The following is a 19907-nucleotide window of genomic DNA, read 5'->3' as shown; positions in this document are numbered from 1 at the left end:
TGGAAAAATGTCTGAGCACACAACCAAACAAAAATGTAAAAAATTATATATACTGTAATGATGAGTTTACTAAGTAATTACGTATGTTTCGATGCTACTATACATGATTGACAGATGAATAAAGATGTATACCTCACAGTAAATAAATAAATTTCAGACTAATTAAGTAAAATTGAATAACTTCCTACAGCACATCGAAATGATGCCCTCTCAATATACTAATCTGCAGGGGCTAACGGTTGGGAATTATTCATACTGCGACATAAGTGCACCAACCAAATTCGTAAACAATATTAACAAATACAATTAGCTCGTGATAGAAATAATTCAAGTTAGACAATGTACCCACCATCAAATAAATTAAGATCTCGTGTCAGCATGGACCCATATATTCCCTCCAGGATGCTTTCAAACCCTGCAAAATAAAAACACAGTATCTTATATTTTTTTCTAAATAGATAATCTGGTGCAAGGCTACTGCTAGTTTTAAGTTTACGGTAAACAATTTAGCCATGTTTTCACCAATACTATTATTACCATCTTAGAAATGTCATATATGTGTTTTTTCTTAAACATTTAACTCGTACGAAAACCGTTAACAGACGATGGACATGCGATGCAATGTTGCCAGCTTCCTTTTTTAATCTACAACTTTTAATGCCTTTTAAAATGCTACAAGCCCAGGACAATAATTGAAATATATTGTTTTAGCTTTGTCTGATTACATTTTAGCTGCTTTATCTCAACCATAATCCCCTCCCCCAAACTGCCTTATTAGCTGGGTGTTCGCGACTCTAATTTTCATATGCACAATGCCTCGAGTATCAATTACATACAGCAATTGGCATATTTCACGACACACCTTTATGCTACGTGTTCAGTGCCCTCGCAAATACATGAGTAGCTCAAAAACATTTTTTGTTAAGGACATTGTTGAGAAAATCACAAAGAGAATGCGTCAACTAGCCAGCTGGTACATATTAGCCTGTCAGTTTAGGTTGCCCACCTATGGAGTTAGCGCTAGCTTGCTAGCTAGCCACCTAGCTAGCCACCTAGCAAGCCAGCTAGTTACTAGCTACCGAGTAACATAGCCGGGTGGAGCAAACCTCTTCGCGCTCCGAGCCGTGTATTGATTTTTTAAGAGAAACCAAACAACACGCGGATCATACCGACGCAGTGGATCAGCTTGTATCGCCAAGAGTCAAGTTCCCGCCGAAAGCCCTTTCTTTCTGCCGTGCACTTGGAGCACGGCACAGCCGCCATTCTGCGTCCTTCCCCCCTCTCGCTCCGTCTTTACGTTGACTGAGTAAAAAAAAAAGAAGTGGACGAAGCCTCCGGGAGCGAAAAGGCGAGCTCCGGAGTGAGGTAGGTGGCTTCTGCTCACAGATGCATTCTTACACATCGCCACGTGGAGGAGTCAGACACAAGCTGTTTGGCTCAGGAGTCATGGTGTGCAACTTGCTTTCATCAAGTTAAGCTTGCCCTCGACGGGCTAATAATAAAAACGCGAGAGGTGTTTTATTTTTTATTTTTAGTAATTGCGTTGCTATTAAATTGGGCGCCTAATTCAAACACAATCATATGCCCCCAACCTTACTGCACTAATAAAAGATGCTTTCCTCCATGTCGCTTCTCTTTCTCTTCGCCTTATAAGACCCTAGAATCTCAATTAATCAAACTGCTTAATTTAGGTTGACTTAACCTTTCGTCATTCGGTGAAGTTGAAAAGAGTACGGTTGTGGAGATGCTGTAAACGAGGTGAAAGGCAAGCCATTTCTCTTAACTCTTTACACCAAACTGATTGTTCTCACAGAAATCTACTCTCTTTTGTCCTTTCACGTTTCATTATCCCTTTGAACCCAGAAACATGTCAACACCCCCCTCTCCCTTAAAGGTAAAAAAATCCCTGGTGACTGTCTCCCTTCTGGGTGCCCATTTTGACAAAGAAAGTAGCATAAATTACAGATACAGGTGGTCCTCGTGTTATGAATGAGTTCGTTCCTAAACTGGCTACGTAACCCTAATTTCCGCGTAAATCGGAATTAACACTTGAATACCCCCTAAATATCTAAATAAATAACCAATGTTTGTCTGCATCTCCAAGGTTCTCTGAACTTTTAATGATCTCCTTATACGATATCCAGTTTTTGTGCTTGTTACTGTTTTCATTGTTAAATTGTTTTGTTTTTTGGCGTTGTGTGACTTTTGCTCCAGCACTTTGCATACAGAGGTGGTTGTCTTAAAGTGCTTTATAAATACAGTTGAGTTGAGTTAAATTGAGAATCGATCAACACCTGGATGTATTCAGACGTTGGAGGAAGATGCATGTTCGACTTGACAGATCCAAACATATTTAGCAGGTCAGCTGCTAATGTCCGGCAGAATCCTTGTCAGAAGGAATGTCATCTCCCATCTCCAGCAATACTTCACCTACATCCCTGGTTGAGTGGACCATTTTCCACATCTGCATTGTTGAGGAGGCCCACCAGAGTTACAGCTGTATGGTGTTTGTTGCCCGTAGTGGCGGGAAACCCAGAATCCATTGGTGGACACCAGCGGTGAGGGATGCCGTCAAGCTGAAGAAGGAGGGCTTGCAGGTCTCTGGAGGCAGCTGATGGCTACTGATGGTACAAGTGGAATGTAGCTGTGGTTCGACATCGAGGCGTGGGAAGACATGCAGAAACAACTTCCGGATGGCTTTGAAGAAATTCTGGTCCACCAAACGAGGACAAGCATTACAATAAATGTATGTTTGTATTTAAATTTAAAATTAAAAACACATTTTTGTGAGAGATACACTATTGATAAGCATGCCTGCTTTCAATTGACTTGCTTCTAGTGTGTAAAACAACCACATGGGGACAGCAGAGCACTTGAGGTGCACATAGGTTGTATTGCGATAATGGGCCATAATGAGGAGAAGTGTGTTTGTCACTCTTTTCAATAGGGCTTGAAGCATGTTTGCCCAAAAGCATACAGGTAAATAAAAAAAAAGTTCCATTGTGGAAGAGCATGACATGTAGAAGGTTGGCTCTTGAGTGAGTTAGTTTTAGGCATGGAGAGGCCTTGCTATGGAGATGGTAATGAAAAATTGCAGCGCTGAGAACCATGCTGCTGATGTGCCCTGTGCAAAGAGGGGTTTGGGGGTAAGGCAAAATAAGCATGTGTTCATAATGTATACATTGTGGCAAAACAGAAAAAGGACAGCTATATAAGCACCGTGGTGGTTGTGGTCCATCAATTGCATCTGCTGCGGCCCAGAGGAATATTTAACACCTTGCGACCACCATAACTCATTGCAAAACTCCATTTAGTCCTGGTTGGGTGCAGTGGCAGCGTGTATGTGTGTGCGCACAAGTGTGTGTGCTCATGCACACATGGATCTTGTTATGTAGTTTAAAAGTGTGGAACAGAAGCAACACTTTAAAATTTTCCTCATTTTCACTGCCTTGTCAAATCGGATGGCTAAATCCTTGTCCACCTTTGTCCAGATTTCATTAGGTTCACAGATAAGCTCGAGCGGATCCCAGCGAGCGGTGGGGTGCACCCACGACTCGTCGCAAGCCAGCAGCAGGGCACACACTGTATCAGAAGTACTTTGCAGCTAAGTACAATTTAGAGCATTTGGTTAACCTAACATGCATGTTTTTTTATGTGGGTGGAAGCTAGAGAAAACCAATGCAAGTACAGAAAGAACATTAAAATTCCACAAAGGAAATCCAGAGCAGCGATTTGACACCAGAACCTCAAAACGGTAAGGCAGACTTGCTAACCTCTAGTCACCGTGCTGCCCATAAAACTAATATATAAAATTTAAATAAAGAAAGAGGCTTGCCAAAGGCACTCTTCATATTTAAACCACTGTTAATCCAGGTCGTACATATGTCACCCCCTGCCTTCAACGCAAAAGTGTGCTTGCTGTGTTCTCTTCCGTGATGTGTTGAATGCAGAGGACATTTTTTGTGAACATGGATGAATATAAATGGGAAAATTTCTCAAAAGATGCTTGTCTTGCTTTTTTTTTTCCAACCTAAGAGTTTTTTTGTGGCTTTTATAGTGCTTTTTAGGTTCCTCTGTCATGTAACAAGAAGGAAATAATCTGGCTGCTATCATCACAGGATTAATGGTCTCAACACGAATAACCCAATGACCAAAACATCCATCTTATTTAGCTCAGCGAATTGGTTTGGCAGCACCTTCCAACAATCCTTTCTAAAGCCTGCTGGTTGAAGCCTGTCACAAAGGGTGTTTAATTTAATTCCATTTACAGGTGCATTCCATTGGCTTTTCAAATGATTACAACCAGATCTCCCTATACCATAAAAGAAACACCTCACACATTTAATCTAAACAGGATTTACTTACTGGCATTGGTGGGGTTTTTATTGCCTAATTTAACAATTAAAATGTCTCAGAATTAAGTCCATGGCTGCGCCACATTTCTGTTCGTCTCATTCTTCTTTCAATTAGTATGTTTTTAATTTTTTTTTTAACATATAGGCACCTTGCTGATGTTTTATATGATCTGTTCACCCCCTCTGCGATGCACCCAAATAATCGTTACGGTTAAATATAACTCACCGTGGTGCATAGAAAGCAGCAGGGATCATGTTTAATCCGATGCAGCAAGAGAAATATGAAAAATGAGGCAGTAAAGTGAAAGCTCAGGATTACAGCAGGGGTCTGGCTGTTTTTTTTTTCATGAAAAGGTGTTAGTCGATGACATTTGATGGATTATGTATGCTATTTATGCTAATACTTGGAACCAATGTGTTTAATCATTTGTATATCGAGTGAATCAAAATGAGCTTTTTACTGGAGTGGAACCTCAGTTGCGGCGCACTGCGAGAGTCCAAGGTCTCATTGTGTTTTTGGCAAGTGAATCCTTTGGAGTTGAGTTTCTGACATGATGCAGACGCCCTTCACCCTTTGAGCTGGGTCCTTTAAATGAGATTTCCAAAAATGACTTATTTCACTCAATTGGAAAGTTTGGCACAAGTTTTATGAAACAAATGAAGGAAAGAGCCATATGAAACACGGAAAGAAAGGAATATAAATGAAATGATTGAACGGGTGTTTTTGGATGTGTAGTATGTACAGTAGAATAACTACAATAAGATCTTACTGCAATTGTTGGATTGTGGCTGAAGTGTAGATACACTTTATCATCCATCCATTATCCGAACCGTTTATAGCATGGTTGGAGTTTTCAGCGTAAAACTGCACTGCATTGCAGCGCAGTTTCGAACATGTTTTTCCGCTGTTTCTAAACATGCAAAATTAGCATGCGAAGCGGCACTAAATTGGAGGAACTGTGAATGTAAATTTACGTAAGAGCATGAACACAGACAATACATGTACACAGATCTTGAGTAGTGCACTGCTGTGCGGAGAACACACTAATCTGCTGTCGATCTGAAGGTTTCCTAACTTCAGCTGCGTCAAGCTGCTTTCTACTAACCCCTCCTTCCCTCCCGCTCTCTAAGCTATCTGTCTTTTGTGAATCTGGACAGTCTGAAGGTAAGCCGGGGGGCTCAGGCTGACGTGTGTTCTGGATGTTAATGGTGAAAAGGAGCTCGGGGGGCTTAGGAGGCACAGGGGGGGCTATGGAGGATTATCATTATTTCTGCACACAATAATGCACTTGACTCACACACACACACACACACATACACACACGGGCGTACCACGTAGGGAGGTGTTGAAGGTATACTATATGACTATGGAGGCGTGTTGGGAAGTGCAGGGTCATTTTAAGTGAGGGTGCACGGGGAAAGACCTCACCCTAGGGGGGGTATGCGGAAAGAGAGACGGGAGGAAATACACGAACTGAAAACACATGCAAGGTCAAGTGCACTCACTAGCCAAGTCCAATAGAGTCACGTTGCCGGGTGTCTGTTAAAATTAAGTTTGCTTATTCTAAAGTATAATTAATACATCGGAGCAAGATTTCCCACTACTTTGCTTTGAAAGTGAACAATCAATCAATATGAGAATTGACTTGATTCCGACCATATTCTTAGTTTTCTTCCCATTAACTCGGACACAGTTGTTAAAGGGATTAATAATGCCTCCAAATCGAACTTGTAACATTTGGGAGCAGTTGTGACAAACAGTTTTAATTTCCAACCTTAAAAGTTGCTTTAGTTACCGGTAACTCAAAGGCTTTTATGTTCTCTTCTTCTGTGGAGCAGCACCAAATATGCACTTTCAAACAAGATACAATGTTGTTTTTACAGTTCCTGTCAGCTTCATCAATCAGGCATTTATACAGCAGCACACAAAGAAGGAGAGAAGACGTTTAATTCAGGTGTTATCTGGCGAGGAAGACCAAGAAAAAATGCTCAATTCTCTGCTGTCTCATTCTAGTCTCGCCACACCCGCTCTTATTTGCATCGGTTGTCCCTATCACATGCTTTTTTCCAACCTAGGGGATGCGGGCTGAATATATATTTATATATATATTTATATTTGAGTACAATTATGGATTCATAGATGACATTTCCTGAATATTTTTGTACTTAACCACTGAGAAACCAAAGTGACATTTTGCTGCCTTACTGAAATTTTGTTAATGCCTCCCCCCTTGTATATTGCCACACATGAATGCAAACATTTCTTTGTTCGCTAATACGCTACCTCTCCGCAAACTAAACCAAATGAGTAATTTTTGCTTAATTCTGCATTTTAACAAATGAACATAATCTCACTTGTTGTGTGGTGAATGAGAAGATTTATTACAGGTGGCAGAGGGGAAAATACAGTACGCCACCATGACTTCACACTCACACTTTTCTCAATTTGTGAGTGCAGTGCCAGCATTCTTCTTTTGCTTGGCACCCAAAAATATGGCAGAGGATCAAAAAGGTGGCTACAACATTAGAACATATTCTTATAAAAGTGAGGGAAAAAGAAAATAATTGGTGCCACCTTTAATAGAAATCTGCACCCAGTAAAGACTTGGCAAGCTTCAGCATGGAAAATAAAAGTCTTGGCACTCTTTGAGGAAATGTGGTCGGCTATTCAGATAATGCACCTACATAAGCATTCAAGGCCAGTGTCTGCTGAAAGAAAGGTGATAAATCTGTTCACAATGCAACAGAGGTTGCTGCTCATGACAATGTGCGGGGAGAACAGTATCCATGACTTTGTGTAAGACACGAGTTGGAAAAAAACCCACCTTTGACATTTGGGTGTTGTAACTGCTTGTATCCTTGTTCCACAAGGTGAGTGAAAATTGTGTGTGTCACATGAGAACCAGCTCTGCTTCAACTGTGCAAGATCGCTGTCACGGCTGACCGAATTTCTGACACGCTAAAAATGATTCCGATATTTGGGAGCTGGTCAAGTCCGTCATGTCGTCGTCGTTATATTTAACGCTTGTTCTTAATTGCTAAATTACATTTAGTCAACCCCAGTCAGTAAAAAAACTGCACACAAGGGCAACGGCACATTATTTTGTTCATTTAGAAAAAGTTTTGACCACAACACCGACAATGAATTTGCATCCTATTACTGATGGTGCAGTATAACGTCTGTACGTGAAACCTCTTCATCTCTTTTTAGTTGCTTCACTGTCACCTCACACCATGAAATTTGTTCCACGCTTGAGTGCATACACACATTTACCAAGCATTTTTACTTCCAAGTGGTGGTATGATGAATTTCAAATACTTTTTTGCGACTTCACATGATGCATGTAAACAAATCGGATTTGTGTTTGTTCGGCAGTATGTGTAACCATGTTGATGGTTTTGATGAGATTCTCTGAAAAGATTCCACAAAGCACCTATTACACTTTGACGAAAGGGTTGCTTGCGAAGTGCCGGTTGTTGTTGATGGAAACATGCTCTTCATCCTCCTTCTTTCCCAGTCTCCAAAAAGACCACCCCATTAAGCCCCTCCCTGTCCCCATCCTCAGCACTCCTTCAACGTCCCTCTTGCTCTATATTTAAGAACAATGCTTATGAAGCTCGGCAGGCTAGGCTATAATCTAACCCACATGCCAACAGCGCTGTGCCCATTCTCTCAGATGAAACGGTTTTCACATTCTTTGTGTACATGTGTGGATGTGTGTGTGGGAACACCAGACTTGCCAAAATAAATTCTAACTTCGTCTGGGCCAACAAGGAGATACCGCTGGGACAGAAAGGAGAACTTTCTGACTGTAAATCGATTAGGACTTACACACCCACGTTTGCTCACTCACACAGTCAAGCTCATCCATGCACGCACAGATGTTTCATCTCATTGGTTGTGAGTGCATGGTGGATTGACTTATCATATTCCTTCCTAATAGACTACAGCCTAGCACTTTCATCATCTCCGACTTGTATGCATGGAGAAGTTAATGCCAAATTCAATATAAGACCCTATATGGTTCATAACTTGTATGTCATATTAAAAATTATTTTAAAGTACTCGTTGATAAGACATTCCAAATGGAATTGGGCCACGATGTTGCAAAGAAAAGCACAAGTCAGCGGCAAAGTGTGTCAGCTTAATACAGGCAGTGTCATTTCACACATTTGTGAATACCAGGAAGTGAGATCCAGGAAGGACTGCAATAAGTAAGCACAGGGTGTCTCTGTGTAGATGTGTGTGTCAGTTAAAGAGTCACATGATGCTTTTGCCAAAGGAAGTGAGTCACAGTTTATCAGCATGGGTTGCAATATTGTATGTGACGAGTAATGTTTTGTTTCAGAGTTGGAATGACATCCTGGAAGGATGGGCTGTACCATATTATATAAGGGTTTGGGATTCAATGTGGATTGTTGCTGTGGGATTTTTTTTGTTCTTCCACCCAGAAGAAACAACAGTTTTCTGATTAGAGATGCCTGATGTTCAACTTGAGTGAAAATCTTTCGGCCCTGGGACGGAATGCCCTTCTCAGGTGTTAATGAAAAGTAAGGTGTAGCACAGCTCATTATAATATGAAAATCACTTCATTTAGTGTCTTTAAGTTTAACATGAATTCTCAGTCATTATTTTCTTAAATTAATTAAGCTCAAAAATAAATATGATGCCTTGAAAATTAATGTAAATTAGAAAATCTGAATTACGGTAAAAATAAATACTAATAACACTAAATATGCCTTTGTTGCCTGTTGTTTGCAATAATTTGCAAATCCACTCCAGCTCATTTGCATATCCTACAATGGGTTAATTAACCCTAACCCTAGCAAGATTTGGACTGCTGGCAGGCCTGTCTAATACTAGCACACTTCTATTACTCCAAAACCTAGCGATCAGCATTAATGTTTCTTTTCATTGGTGCATGTTACAAGACAACACCGGACCACCACAGTTCCTGGCTTTTGAACTTTGGACTTATAACAATCATGATTGTCCTTGTCCTCTTTGGATCAAAAGTCACAATGTCCATGATTTCCAAAAACCTTTTTGATATGTGGACTCAATGGATCAAAGCACACTTTTCCACTTTTTGTTAGAGCCAAGAGAGCATGCAACTTTTCCGAGTGTTGTTAAGATAAGGGGCTTTTGTTTAGCACGGTAAATTCCTATCTTGTACTTGTAGATGTAGATGTAGCAACAAACTGTGTTTACGGAAAATGGCTTCCTGGAGTGTTCCTGAGCATCCATGGCAATATCCTTTACACAGTAATGCTGGTTTTTAATGCAGTTCCGCCTGAGGGATTGAAGGTCACAGGCATTCTACGCTGGTTTTTTGGCCATGCTGCTTATGAGATTTCTCCTCTGAATCTTATGACGATATTGTAATGAAAACCCTAAATTCCTCGCCACTGAAATCTTGTTCTTAAAAACCTCGACCATCTTTGCTTGTGATCAACTGAGCCTTTTCGGGACGCTGCTTTTATACCCATTCCTGACATTCACCTGTTTCCAATTAACATGCTCCCTTGTGGAATGTTCCAAATGTGTTTTCTGAGCAATCCTCAACTTTCTTTTGTTGCACTAATTCCAGATTTTTGGGAATGTGTTGAAGGCATCACATTTCAAATGAGAGAATATTTGCAACAAAGAAACACAACAATAAGATTTATCAGTTTGATCACGAAATATGTTGCATTTGTGGTGCATTCTATGAAATAAATGTTGAAAAGGATCGCAAATCATTGTGTACTGTTTTCATTTAGCTTTACAAAACGCCCCAACTTCACTGAAATTGGGGAAGTTACAACAAATGGTTCAATCCTCGGACCTTGGAAGCAATAGTTGACATAATGATTCCCCCAAATGTACTTTACCTTTATTCGGTGAAGAGTTGTCATGGAAAGCAATTTATGATCAGCCATTTTTCTAAAGCGCCTTGGCCACGTTAGCATAAAAATGGAGACATAAAGTTAATTCTTAACCTTGAATTGCGGCAATTTCTTGAAGAGTTCAGCAGAGACTGCAGTGAGGCCCATTTCAGGATCTGGTTTTGCTCTATATCACACACACAAAAAAGACCAAACCAAACATACTCTCCAACCATTACATTTCCAACTAACGCAAAAATTGTGAAATATGTGAACATCACAGCAAGTGTGCCATGAATTCTCATTTCAGCGACTATACTTACTTTTGAACTTTTACAAGATTTATTTTTTTTTAGAGTCCTTTAAGTTGGCCTTATATAAGATTATGTACGGCGTATGTTTAACACGATCGTGCTCTTCTTTGTAGTGCTCCACATCCGACCTTTATGTCTGCTTATTGGCCTGTGTTTAAATGTGTATAGATTTGTACTAATCAGTGTCACCTTCATGTCTCCTTCCTTGCTTGTTCACATGTTCCTGATGGGAATATGTAATGAGAGAATCATAGAGAGCGAAGGGGAGGACCTAGTGAAGGCACAAAGAACTTTTGATTGCAAAGAGTTTCTTCTTTAAGACAATACCTTTGAGATGAGATGTGGAAGAATGCTGAACACCCGTACGTCCAAAATTAACGAGCAGCCCAAGAAAGTATTAAGAGAAGAATCTCTCAGTATCGTGATGATGTATGAATAATAGCTCTTGATGGTCAGATTGAACACGTGGTTCTATGAATGTAATCATGCAACTGTAACTGACTTTATTTCAGAATAATGTAATTTGAAAAAGAGTTTTTAAAGTCTTTCCAACCTCTGGACCAAGTTCCAAGAACACAACTGCAACCTCAAGCGTTTTGTGAAGAAGTCTTCCCTATTCATGTGTGAACATTGCTGTGTAGGCATGCTTGCTTATCCGTCTTGTTGTGTGTTCAAGTGGATGCTGTCAGCTCTGGTTATTGATTCGCAAGGGTGTGTTGAAACTCAAGGTGGCCTTTCCATCTCTGTCTTGTGTCTAACAGAGATCCCTGTTGGTCGGCATGCGCTCCATGCACTGTAGTCTCTAATTCATTGTCTGGCATGGCTTGAAATGGCTGTTGAAGCAAGTCTACAATTTCACCGTTGAGGATCAGTTACGAAATGCTGCGTATTAAATGCCATACAGATGTAGATCTTACGCCCCCCCACCCCCTCCATTTTCTTCCACTATTGGACCGTGAAACATTTATTGTTGTTCATGTGCCAGATGTAATTTCCTTGTACCTATTTGATTTTAGGTAATTAAAATGTTACGCAAACACTCACTGAAGTTTGAGTTGTGACAAAAAAGTTGGGTCGATACTTTTTCTCGGCTTAATCTCCCTCAGGGATGACCTGTAACAACTGTGATGAGCCAGGGACTTTTCATCCAACAAAATTAACATTTGGCTCCAGGCACAGCTCAGAAAAGACTCACACAGCTGTCAGCATGGCTGTAAATTCTTACCATTGTGTAATTGCTTGACCATCGACTATCCATATCAAGTGCTTTACTATTCATGTCAACTTGACCCTAAGTGATACCCTGAATTTCCATTTGACAAAACGATATCTTGCCAGATGAACGCCGTGCACTTTCTCATAGACAGCTGGATACATTTGTTGTGTGTTAAACCCCCAAAAGGGGCTGGATGAGGTCATGGTGGAGGGGACAGAATCAGTGTGTCTTATTGTTTGTCTAAAACTGGGACATGACTCCACAATCCAAGATGAAAAAAAAAAGCAACTGAGTCCACACAGAAAAATTATAGTCTTGAATCAGAAACCCTGGACTGTTTCTTTTGTTTTGCCCACAGTGTAAAATTATGAAAAAACCCCGCTTGGACCATAGAATTCAATGTGACATACACACACTTACTAAAAAAAAAAAAAAAAAAGGAGCACATCCAAATTTCACTCTGTTCAATATTCCAATTAATAATCAAAAAGTAAAAAGTGTACAGTAGTCTGTCTTTTGCTCATAAAAATAGATGAAGTCTGCCCAGCATTTCAAATAGTATAACAACTACTTATTCCCTTTTATATGGTCAATCATTCCAAAACCATCAATTTTATTCTGTTCTAAAAATGAAGATGAACATGGCGCTGAGTTAAGAACATTCATCTGTAGCTGTTATAGGCCATTAGATTTAAGTTTCCTCCACAACCTCTTTCAAGAGCCACCATACTTGATTATATTTGCATATGCCAGTGAAAATATCACAATGCCAGAAGGAAGTTGGAGCTTAACTTTGCCCAGAAACGTAGGCTCTGGGCTCAAAGGCTTCATTCAGGGTTGGAGCATCACATATCGGAAGCACAGTGGTTGGATGAGATTTTGTGAGAAATGGAGGCAGCATCCTCTCGACCAAAGATGAAAAGGATCATCCAAACTGTAAGGTTTAGCAGTCAAATCTGTCACAATGCGGATTTGAGTCAGGATTTTAATAATATCTATTACAAGACAAGATTAAAGTGATTTTGGAGCAATTTGGTATACTGTATGTTTCATTCCATCATTAAGGCAACTGTCCTCTTTGCAAAAATAGTGGCCCATAATTTGGAAATAAGATGCTGTGTGTGCTGGGTTGTCCAAATCGTTCTCAAATTAAAGGAAGTAAGGCACGATTTTAAGTGCAGCTCAAAACATGTTTAAACAAAAAAACGACACTCGATTATGCAACTTTTTTGATTTTACAAATGTTGTGTTACATATTTTACATTCATTTCATACTGAATGATTTCAAACAGAATGTGAACTTTAGGGTTAGCCTATGTTGCCAAGGGCCACCTGCTGTCTGTGCACACACACGGGGACACACCCCTACACACACACACACACTCACAATGGTTTATGGTTCCCATGGTGACTGTGTTCCGGAGAGTAGAATTTTCTCTGCGGTGTCCAGAACAGAGGCCACCTCAGAGATTGTCCTGTAGGTTCGCTTTGATCTTAGTGGGCAGGTCAGTGAGGAGGGCGAACAATCCTGCTCACACACTTACATGCACAAATAAATACGTTCTCATGCACGAGCGCAAACAGTTGTGTTTCCATGAAATTAGTGGGTGCAATATTGTTTAACTGTTATTCTTCTCGGGACTTAACCCCAAGGGCCTTCATGTTTAACAAAGTTTCTATCTCCAGATAAAATAAAATACATTTGAATTTATGCAGAGTAAGCTTTAGAGAAGATGCTCATAAAGGACATTCAATCCAAATGAAAAATACATCTCTCTCCAGAGCACTCACACACACGCACATATTCTTAATAATATCCATGGTTAAAGTGTGGACTAGACAGGGTTATAAAGTGTCTCTCCGGCTGAATCAGATGAACAGGATTTTATGGGGCCTGGCACTGTGGTGTACTTATTTGTGTGTTTCAGAGTCACAGTGTGCACCTGAGAGCAGATGTAGTTAAAGTTAATGTGTCGAATCACATTAATTTATGATCAGTCTGCACATGTAGAATGTAGGCTTTTGAACCGATACCAAATCCATGTTCATAATCTCATTGGGCAGCATCAGCAAGTTGCGGCCATGTATAATTTTCTTTGGAGTTGCCTTGACTGAGTAACTGGAGACTAATTAGCACAGTCTGTACTGAGAACTTTCTTTGAAAAAATTCTGATATGGCAAAAAGGTGGTTAGCTTGAATTAGTTAAACGGTCAGTCAACGTGTTATATTAAAATTCTTGGACCAGACAGTTAGAAATGGCCGTTTGCTCCGATGTGAGCGTGAACACAACTAACTTGCTTCCTCATCTCTCATTCTCTTTAGATTCAGTGTGGGAGAGTCGCATGGCCGATATGGCAGAAGCAGAAGTAACTCACGGGAGTCCATTCAGAAGTGCAAAGTACGTTTATAAGGAACTGCAAGCAGACTTCCATTTGCGGATAATGTAAAGTTGACCATGGCGATCACTGTTCACCGCTGTCCATGTCACCCAGCCCTTCACCCCACCAAAAAAAAAAAACACACACATACACAAACACACCCCACCACGCACGCACCCACGCAAACACACACACACACATACACGCACAGACACTTCCCCATGTCGCTGTACTCTGGCCAGGATATAAAAAAGATTATAATGATAATAATGATAATGTGTTCAATGAATTGATTTCCACAAGAATTCAGAAATTTTATGATATGATGGCCATATACCACACATGGGCCCAGAGCTCAGAAACTGTCTGCCTGTGCCTCAATGTAATTGACCAGAATCCCAATGCGCCACAACTTAGACCTGCTTACACCTTGTCCAAAGTGTAGCCTACTTTCAGCTACCAAATTATCACGTATGCCAGGGGCGGGTAAAATAAAACACCCTTGGTCCGCAAGAACGACCTCCATGGCGCAGTGCAGTCTGCCAAATTTCAAAAACACTAAAGTAGGCCTGCACCATCACAAAAATTAAGGTGCGCCACTGTTTACGCATGAGCGGTCTGCAAAAATAGAGCCCAATGATTTAATTCCCTTTGTTGTCGGAGTCTGGCTGGCGTAGTCCATTATCTACAACAGCTGTTGAAAACACCCCAGAACCTTAATGAACATCTGGAAGTCAAAACATGTTTGTCAACACGAACACCACTCAGCTAAAGGAACGCTGTAGTCATAACATGCTTACAATTTTCCCCCCCGTTTACACTTGGTCATCAATCATGTAAGCATAACAGTAACACGCGGAGGTCACAACACTCAGCCAATTTAGAGAGAATGTGATTAAGCCAATAACTTGATGTCAACCCTGTTTATTACTCACACATATGCTAATGATGTTGTTCATCATTGGAAACATGTTGTCTAGTCAAACTGGAATGTTACTGTTGTGTTGTTGTATTGTGTGTCAAGACGGGTCACTTTTAAGGCAATCCGTTAGATTTAAGATGAAATACCTTTGTTGCTAACAACATTCTACAACAGCGTTTATAATACTTTGTGGCCTTTCGCACATTATTTGCATGCTTAGCCAAATCAATCTGAAAGCCAACATGCAGATCAATTGCTTGCTAGACGCCATCTTGAGTATATGCCCTGTTATTGGCTGGCGACCGGCCCAGTGTGTACCCTGCTTCTTGCCCAAAGTCAGCGGGGATAGACCTCAGCTCACCTGTGACCAGAAACAGGATGAGTGGTATAGAAAATGGATGCATGGGTGGATAATAGATAGTTACGTATGAATGAGTGGACAGAAAGAGAACCGGGGATCTTGAAAAACGTAGCACAGTTAAGGGATTGTTTTACCCAAAGAGGACACCAACCACATACACGCACAAAAATACCAGACAAGTATTCAAGTTGTATGTCATGCTAGGGAAGGAATGAGCTACTGTGAGTGAGATCATTGCCATCGGTTAGAAATGGAATTAGCTTTGCTCTGCAACCCATCTCAGTCTGGTGCTTCCGTCCTGTTCTAACAACGTTGGCAGAAACATGTCATGGGATTGGATGTCGAAACAACTTTTGACTTTGCATTTTAGAGTGGCATTGCTTCCTGTTTTTTCTTTGGCTTTCTTGCGACAATTTTAAACCTCAGGAAAGGATGTGGAGAGGAATTTAAGATAAATGTTGTTTGCACAATAAAAAAGCAGGTTTACCTAATAATCAGTGGTGGGCATTTTACTCAATTTTGCTGATCTGTTCATGACGAACCATAATCGTCGGTCTGTCAGTCCTAACCTCCCTAAAAGTCACCAAAACGGTCGTCCATCCTGTGATGGACTAACGAACCGGTCTATTAACCTCACGGAATGCCCACGACTGGCTTAAAATATTGCCTGTAAAGGTAATAAAGTTTTAATAATCACAGTTGTTTCAATGGATTATATCAATGTTCATTATTTCCAAGTGGAAATCAGAACAAACAGAAGTTGTGTAGTTTGACAGAATGGACTGCATTTGACCTTAAATTTTCCATTGTCGTCCTTCATCTGATTTATCTAAAATGTGTAAAACAACACCGTCCCTACTAAAAACATGTAATTACAGTATTCAAATTCATTTTTTTTGTCAGGGTTTCCTCCGCCATAGTTGTTTATGTTTTGCAGTTGCTCAGAGAGCTGTCCCACAGATTTATGGCTGAGAGGTGGCACTGAGAATACACCGATTCTCCCTTCAATTCAGTCTGTTCCAGAAACAGTTTGAAAGCATCTCAGTCGACAGGAAATCGGCGTGTGGTTGGTTTTTGTGCCTCGTTAGACACCCTCATGAGAAATGCACACAGCATGTTTGTTTGTACTGGCAAGATCATTTCTCACCACTTTGGATATGGTGGTTTATCTATGACGAACTCTCCGGATATGTGCACCAAAAAAAGAAAAGGGCCAGTGTACAAAAAAAAATTGCCACTTGGCATGTCATGTTGTTCCTGAGTCTCCAGAGCTGTACTGTGTCAAATTGAACCAACAATTTTAAAGCATTGATTGACTCCTATTGGTGACGCTTATCTGTGTTTAAGTTAGGTCAATAAATTCAACCTTTAATTGCGTTCACTCTCCTTTTGTTTTGACCGCGTGACTGTCTTTATTTGTGTACAGCAAGCAAAGGGGTGTGTTCACTTTTCAGTATTGTACTGGCACTTGTTTCGTATGTGTCATAACCTCACCGTCTTTGTGAGAAACGAAGGGGAAATTTCCTGTAACATTATCCTGAAAAACACACATGACGTCTGGGAAAGGTTTTCCAAATGTCATTATTGTGGCTAGCTAAAGACACAATTTCAACAACTGGAAATAAGAAAAGTCATATGATCAAAATGATAGAGCTGGATGTAGGATGAAGGGGTCAGCATCTATCTTTGTCCGTCCATTTGACTCGCCCTCTTTTCCCCCGTTGTTCGGAGAACAACAGATTCCTCTCATTCTCCAAGTGGTAATTTCCTTACCGCTGATGGACGTGTCCTGTTCGAGATTTGACAAAAGAGCCTGCTCACACACGGTCACCTGGGGTGGATCGGCGAGCGGCTGAGGGTTGGGTGACACACACACGCACACACACGGGTCAATGACGATGCAAAGGTTACACTGATTGTTTCTAGAAGATGGATTTCATCGGCTGCTTTCCAAAACGCTCCACAGATTGTCTCAATTTCACAGTTTCAATGAATTGTGTGTTAACGCAACAATTTGCGGTAATTTGACCCTAAAACAAACAGCTCTAAAAATAATGGGGGTACTTATATGTAATAAATGGACTAGTAAATTTGTCACTGCCATAGCAACAAGCGATGCTTGTGAGTGATGAATAGATTAAATTAAGAACTGGATTTGGTAGAGTGCACTAGTTGGCTGCAACCAGGCAAGGCACCGTTGATTCAGGCTAAACTAGTTTTCTCTCCAAATAAGTTAACATGATGTCAGCTAAATGCAAATCTGTACATACAATACTTTTGCTATGGTGAACTCCTCCAGGCAGAATTATTTTGCTCAATATAAGAAAACAAATACACATTTAAGCTGATGCCCTTCACTAACACTGACCCAGAAGCATCGACTTTAGTGCTCTAGAGAGCCTGCCAGGACACTAGCGTAGCGTTGAGGGTGTTGAAGAATCAACTTCATTTCCCTTCAAATTAAGGCTGGATATTGCTTTGGCGACAGACGTTCTTAAGCGTTTTTATGAATGAATGGCTTCATTATGTTGCATGAACGCTTGATTCATGATTGGTGTCAGAAAATAACTTGACCAACCAGTCAACATTTGAGCTGAAAAAAAGGATATTTAACCAGTCTTTTCATGCAAATGCTTTTTTTCACTTTGATTTACTTGCTGGTCAAAACAATATTTTCAGACGGAGTTCACAACCGCGGCCTTGTGTTGGTCTGCATACAATTTGATAATATCAGGTCATCCAGCTTTTATCTTGTGTGTTGTGTTTCCAATTTGTAAAAACATGAAGACTCGAACATGTTTTTTCACTTAATTATGCAGCAAAATCCTGGCTTAAATCTTCATGCATTTAAAAAAAAAAAAAAATACATCTTGAACTGGAGAGCTGATCTCTGTGGAGAAGTGGTAATATGAGTATGCAAACTTTCTACACTTTGAAAATATTATCTTTGCTGTCAGCATTGTTTTACCTCAAGCTAGTTCATAAATCCGCATCTTACATATATTAAGCAGATGTTTCACAAAGTAATTTTCTTATAACCAGATTCCTCAGTATCAAACAAATCATGTAAATCCCCCAACAACTTGATATGAACATGGACCTCATGTTCTCATCATGTTTTAGTAATTTTGTGTCAGGCGTGGATGACATGACGGCAACAGGAGACGCAGCCCCATTCCTCTCTTATCACACTCATCTGCAGGTGGGCTCTTACTTTTATAGACACATTACATATACAGACCGAAACCTGTGCACAGATGCCCCCAAGTTAAATACGTGAAAGTCAAAGACTGCAATTTTAGCCCCCCCCCCTTCCACACGCACACACACCGCGTACACACACTCTCACATACCTCAGAGTAGAGCGAGCGTGGCAGCACACACTGCCCTACCCGTTTTAATCTGATTTCACGTCCACAAATACAGGATCAAACACACTCCACACATGCATATTCATTCACGCATCTACTTCACATATACATAAACAGTCGATGTGTGGAGTTTAAATGCTGAAGCCTTGCATAACCAAGTGCCACACATTTAGTAATGAATCAGAAACTGACCTCGCGCTTTTTAATTTTTTTTTTTTTTAATTTATGTAGGTATTTATTTTTTGGACACGTTTTGTTTTCAGCCACACTGAACATATTTCAGCATTTCTATTTTAAATGTCAAATGATTACCCGCTGCTCATCAGACCTGCCCCTGATTCTTTAAAAAAATAATAAATGTGGAAAAAAAAATGATTACGACAGAAAAAGGCATGTATGCAGTTTGTGTCATCTGTTTACCGAAAATGTCAGCTCGCAATACTGCCGTCTCGTTTTAACCTAAAATTAATTTAAATGTAATGACTTAGAGTTAACACTACACGCCAGGAATGGGAAAAAAAGTGCCACTATCACAATATCATGTTAACTGTTAGTTGTAGAATTCCTCAGCAAAACCATATTTTCTCACTTACACTCACTTAGAGGACCACACGATTGTTAGTACCCCCTGATACTGAAAGAAAAAATAATAATAAAAGAAAGAAAACAATAATAGTAATGCTAAATTAAAAAAAGAAATGAAAAAAAAACAAATAAAAATTAACCAATGAAAAATGAATTGTAATTCAACAGAATCATTTAAAAAAAACAAACTCATGAAAGAGGCCGGAGAAAAATGATCGATGGTACCCTTAACTTAATATTCGTTGCACAACTTTTTCAGTCAATTAAATAATTCAAATACATGTGTGTAGTGTTGGCCTGGCATTCATATTCCAGTTTGTGAACAGTGCTCATTTCGACAATGTTGTCATCTATATGTGAAAAGCAAGAACGGTATCATTTTTACTCGGTCACTGTTGTACCCGAAGGCTTTTTTTTTTTTTTTTTTTTAATTCCAGGGCAAACTCAAGGACATAAACAAGGTGCCACATCATTCTTACACATCCTTCTGTGCCGCTACCTGACCCTCAAAGGAACTTGTGTGAAGCCTTCAGCGG

At 40.1% G+C, this 19907-nt stretch overlaps 1 protein-coding gene and 1 long non-coding RNA gene across 5 annotated transcripts in view; one reads left to right on the top strand and one right to left on the bottom strand.

The window, feature by feature from the left end:
* lcorl (ligand dependent nuclear receptor corepressor-like) overlaps window positions 1-1422 on the bottom strand; it is a 14527-nt gene extending 13105 nt beyond the window's left edge. For all 4 annotated transcript variants that reach the window (XM_088302133.1, XM_088302135.1, XM_088302136.1 and 1 more), the window contains exons 1-2: window positions 1170-1422; window positions 350-415 (exon numbers count right to left, since the gene is read on the bottom strand). In XM_088302133.1, coding sequence (XP_088158259.1) covers window positions 350-415; window positions 1170-1263 — 160 coding nt within the window. In that variant the 5' untranslated portion in view covers window positions 1264-1422. The remainder of the gene's footprint in view (window positions 1-349; window positions 416-1169) is intronic.
* On the top strand, window positions 1038-19907 carry LOC148332356 (uncharacterized). The gene is made up of 3 exons (XR_015844611.1): window positions 1038-1365; window positions 14077-14152; window positions 19809-19907. It is a non-coding gene; the product is annotated as an uncharacterized LOC148332356 (long non-coding RNA).

Source organism: Idiotropiscis lumnitzeri, chromosome 8, assembly GCF_059441095.1.
Source record: "Idiotropiscis lumnitzeri isolate Australia: NSW breed Sydney's pygmy pipehorse chromosome 8, RoL_Ilum_1.0, whole genome shotgun sequence".
NCBI classification, from domain to species: Eukaryota; Metazoa; Chordata; class Actinopteri; order Syngnathiformes; family Syngnathidae; genus Idiotropiscis; species Idiotropiscis lumnitzeri.
This window is presented reverse-complemented; position numbering and strand designations above follow the sequence as displayed.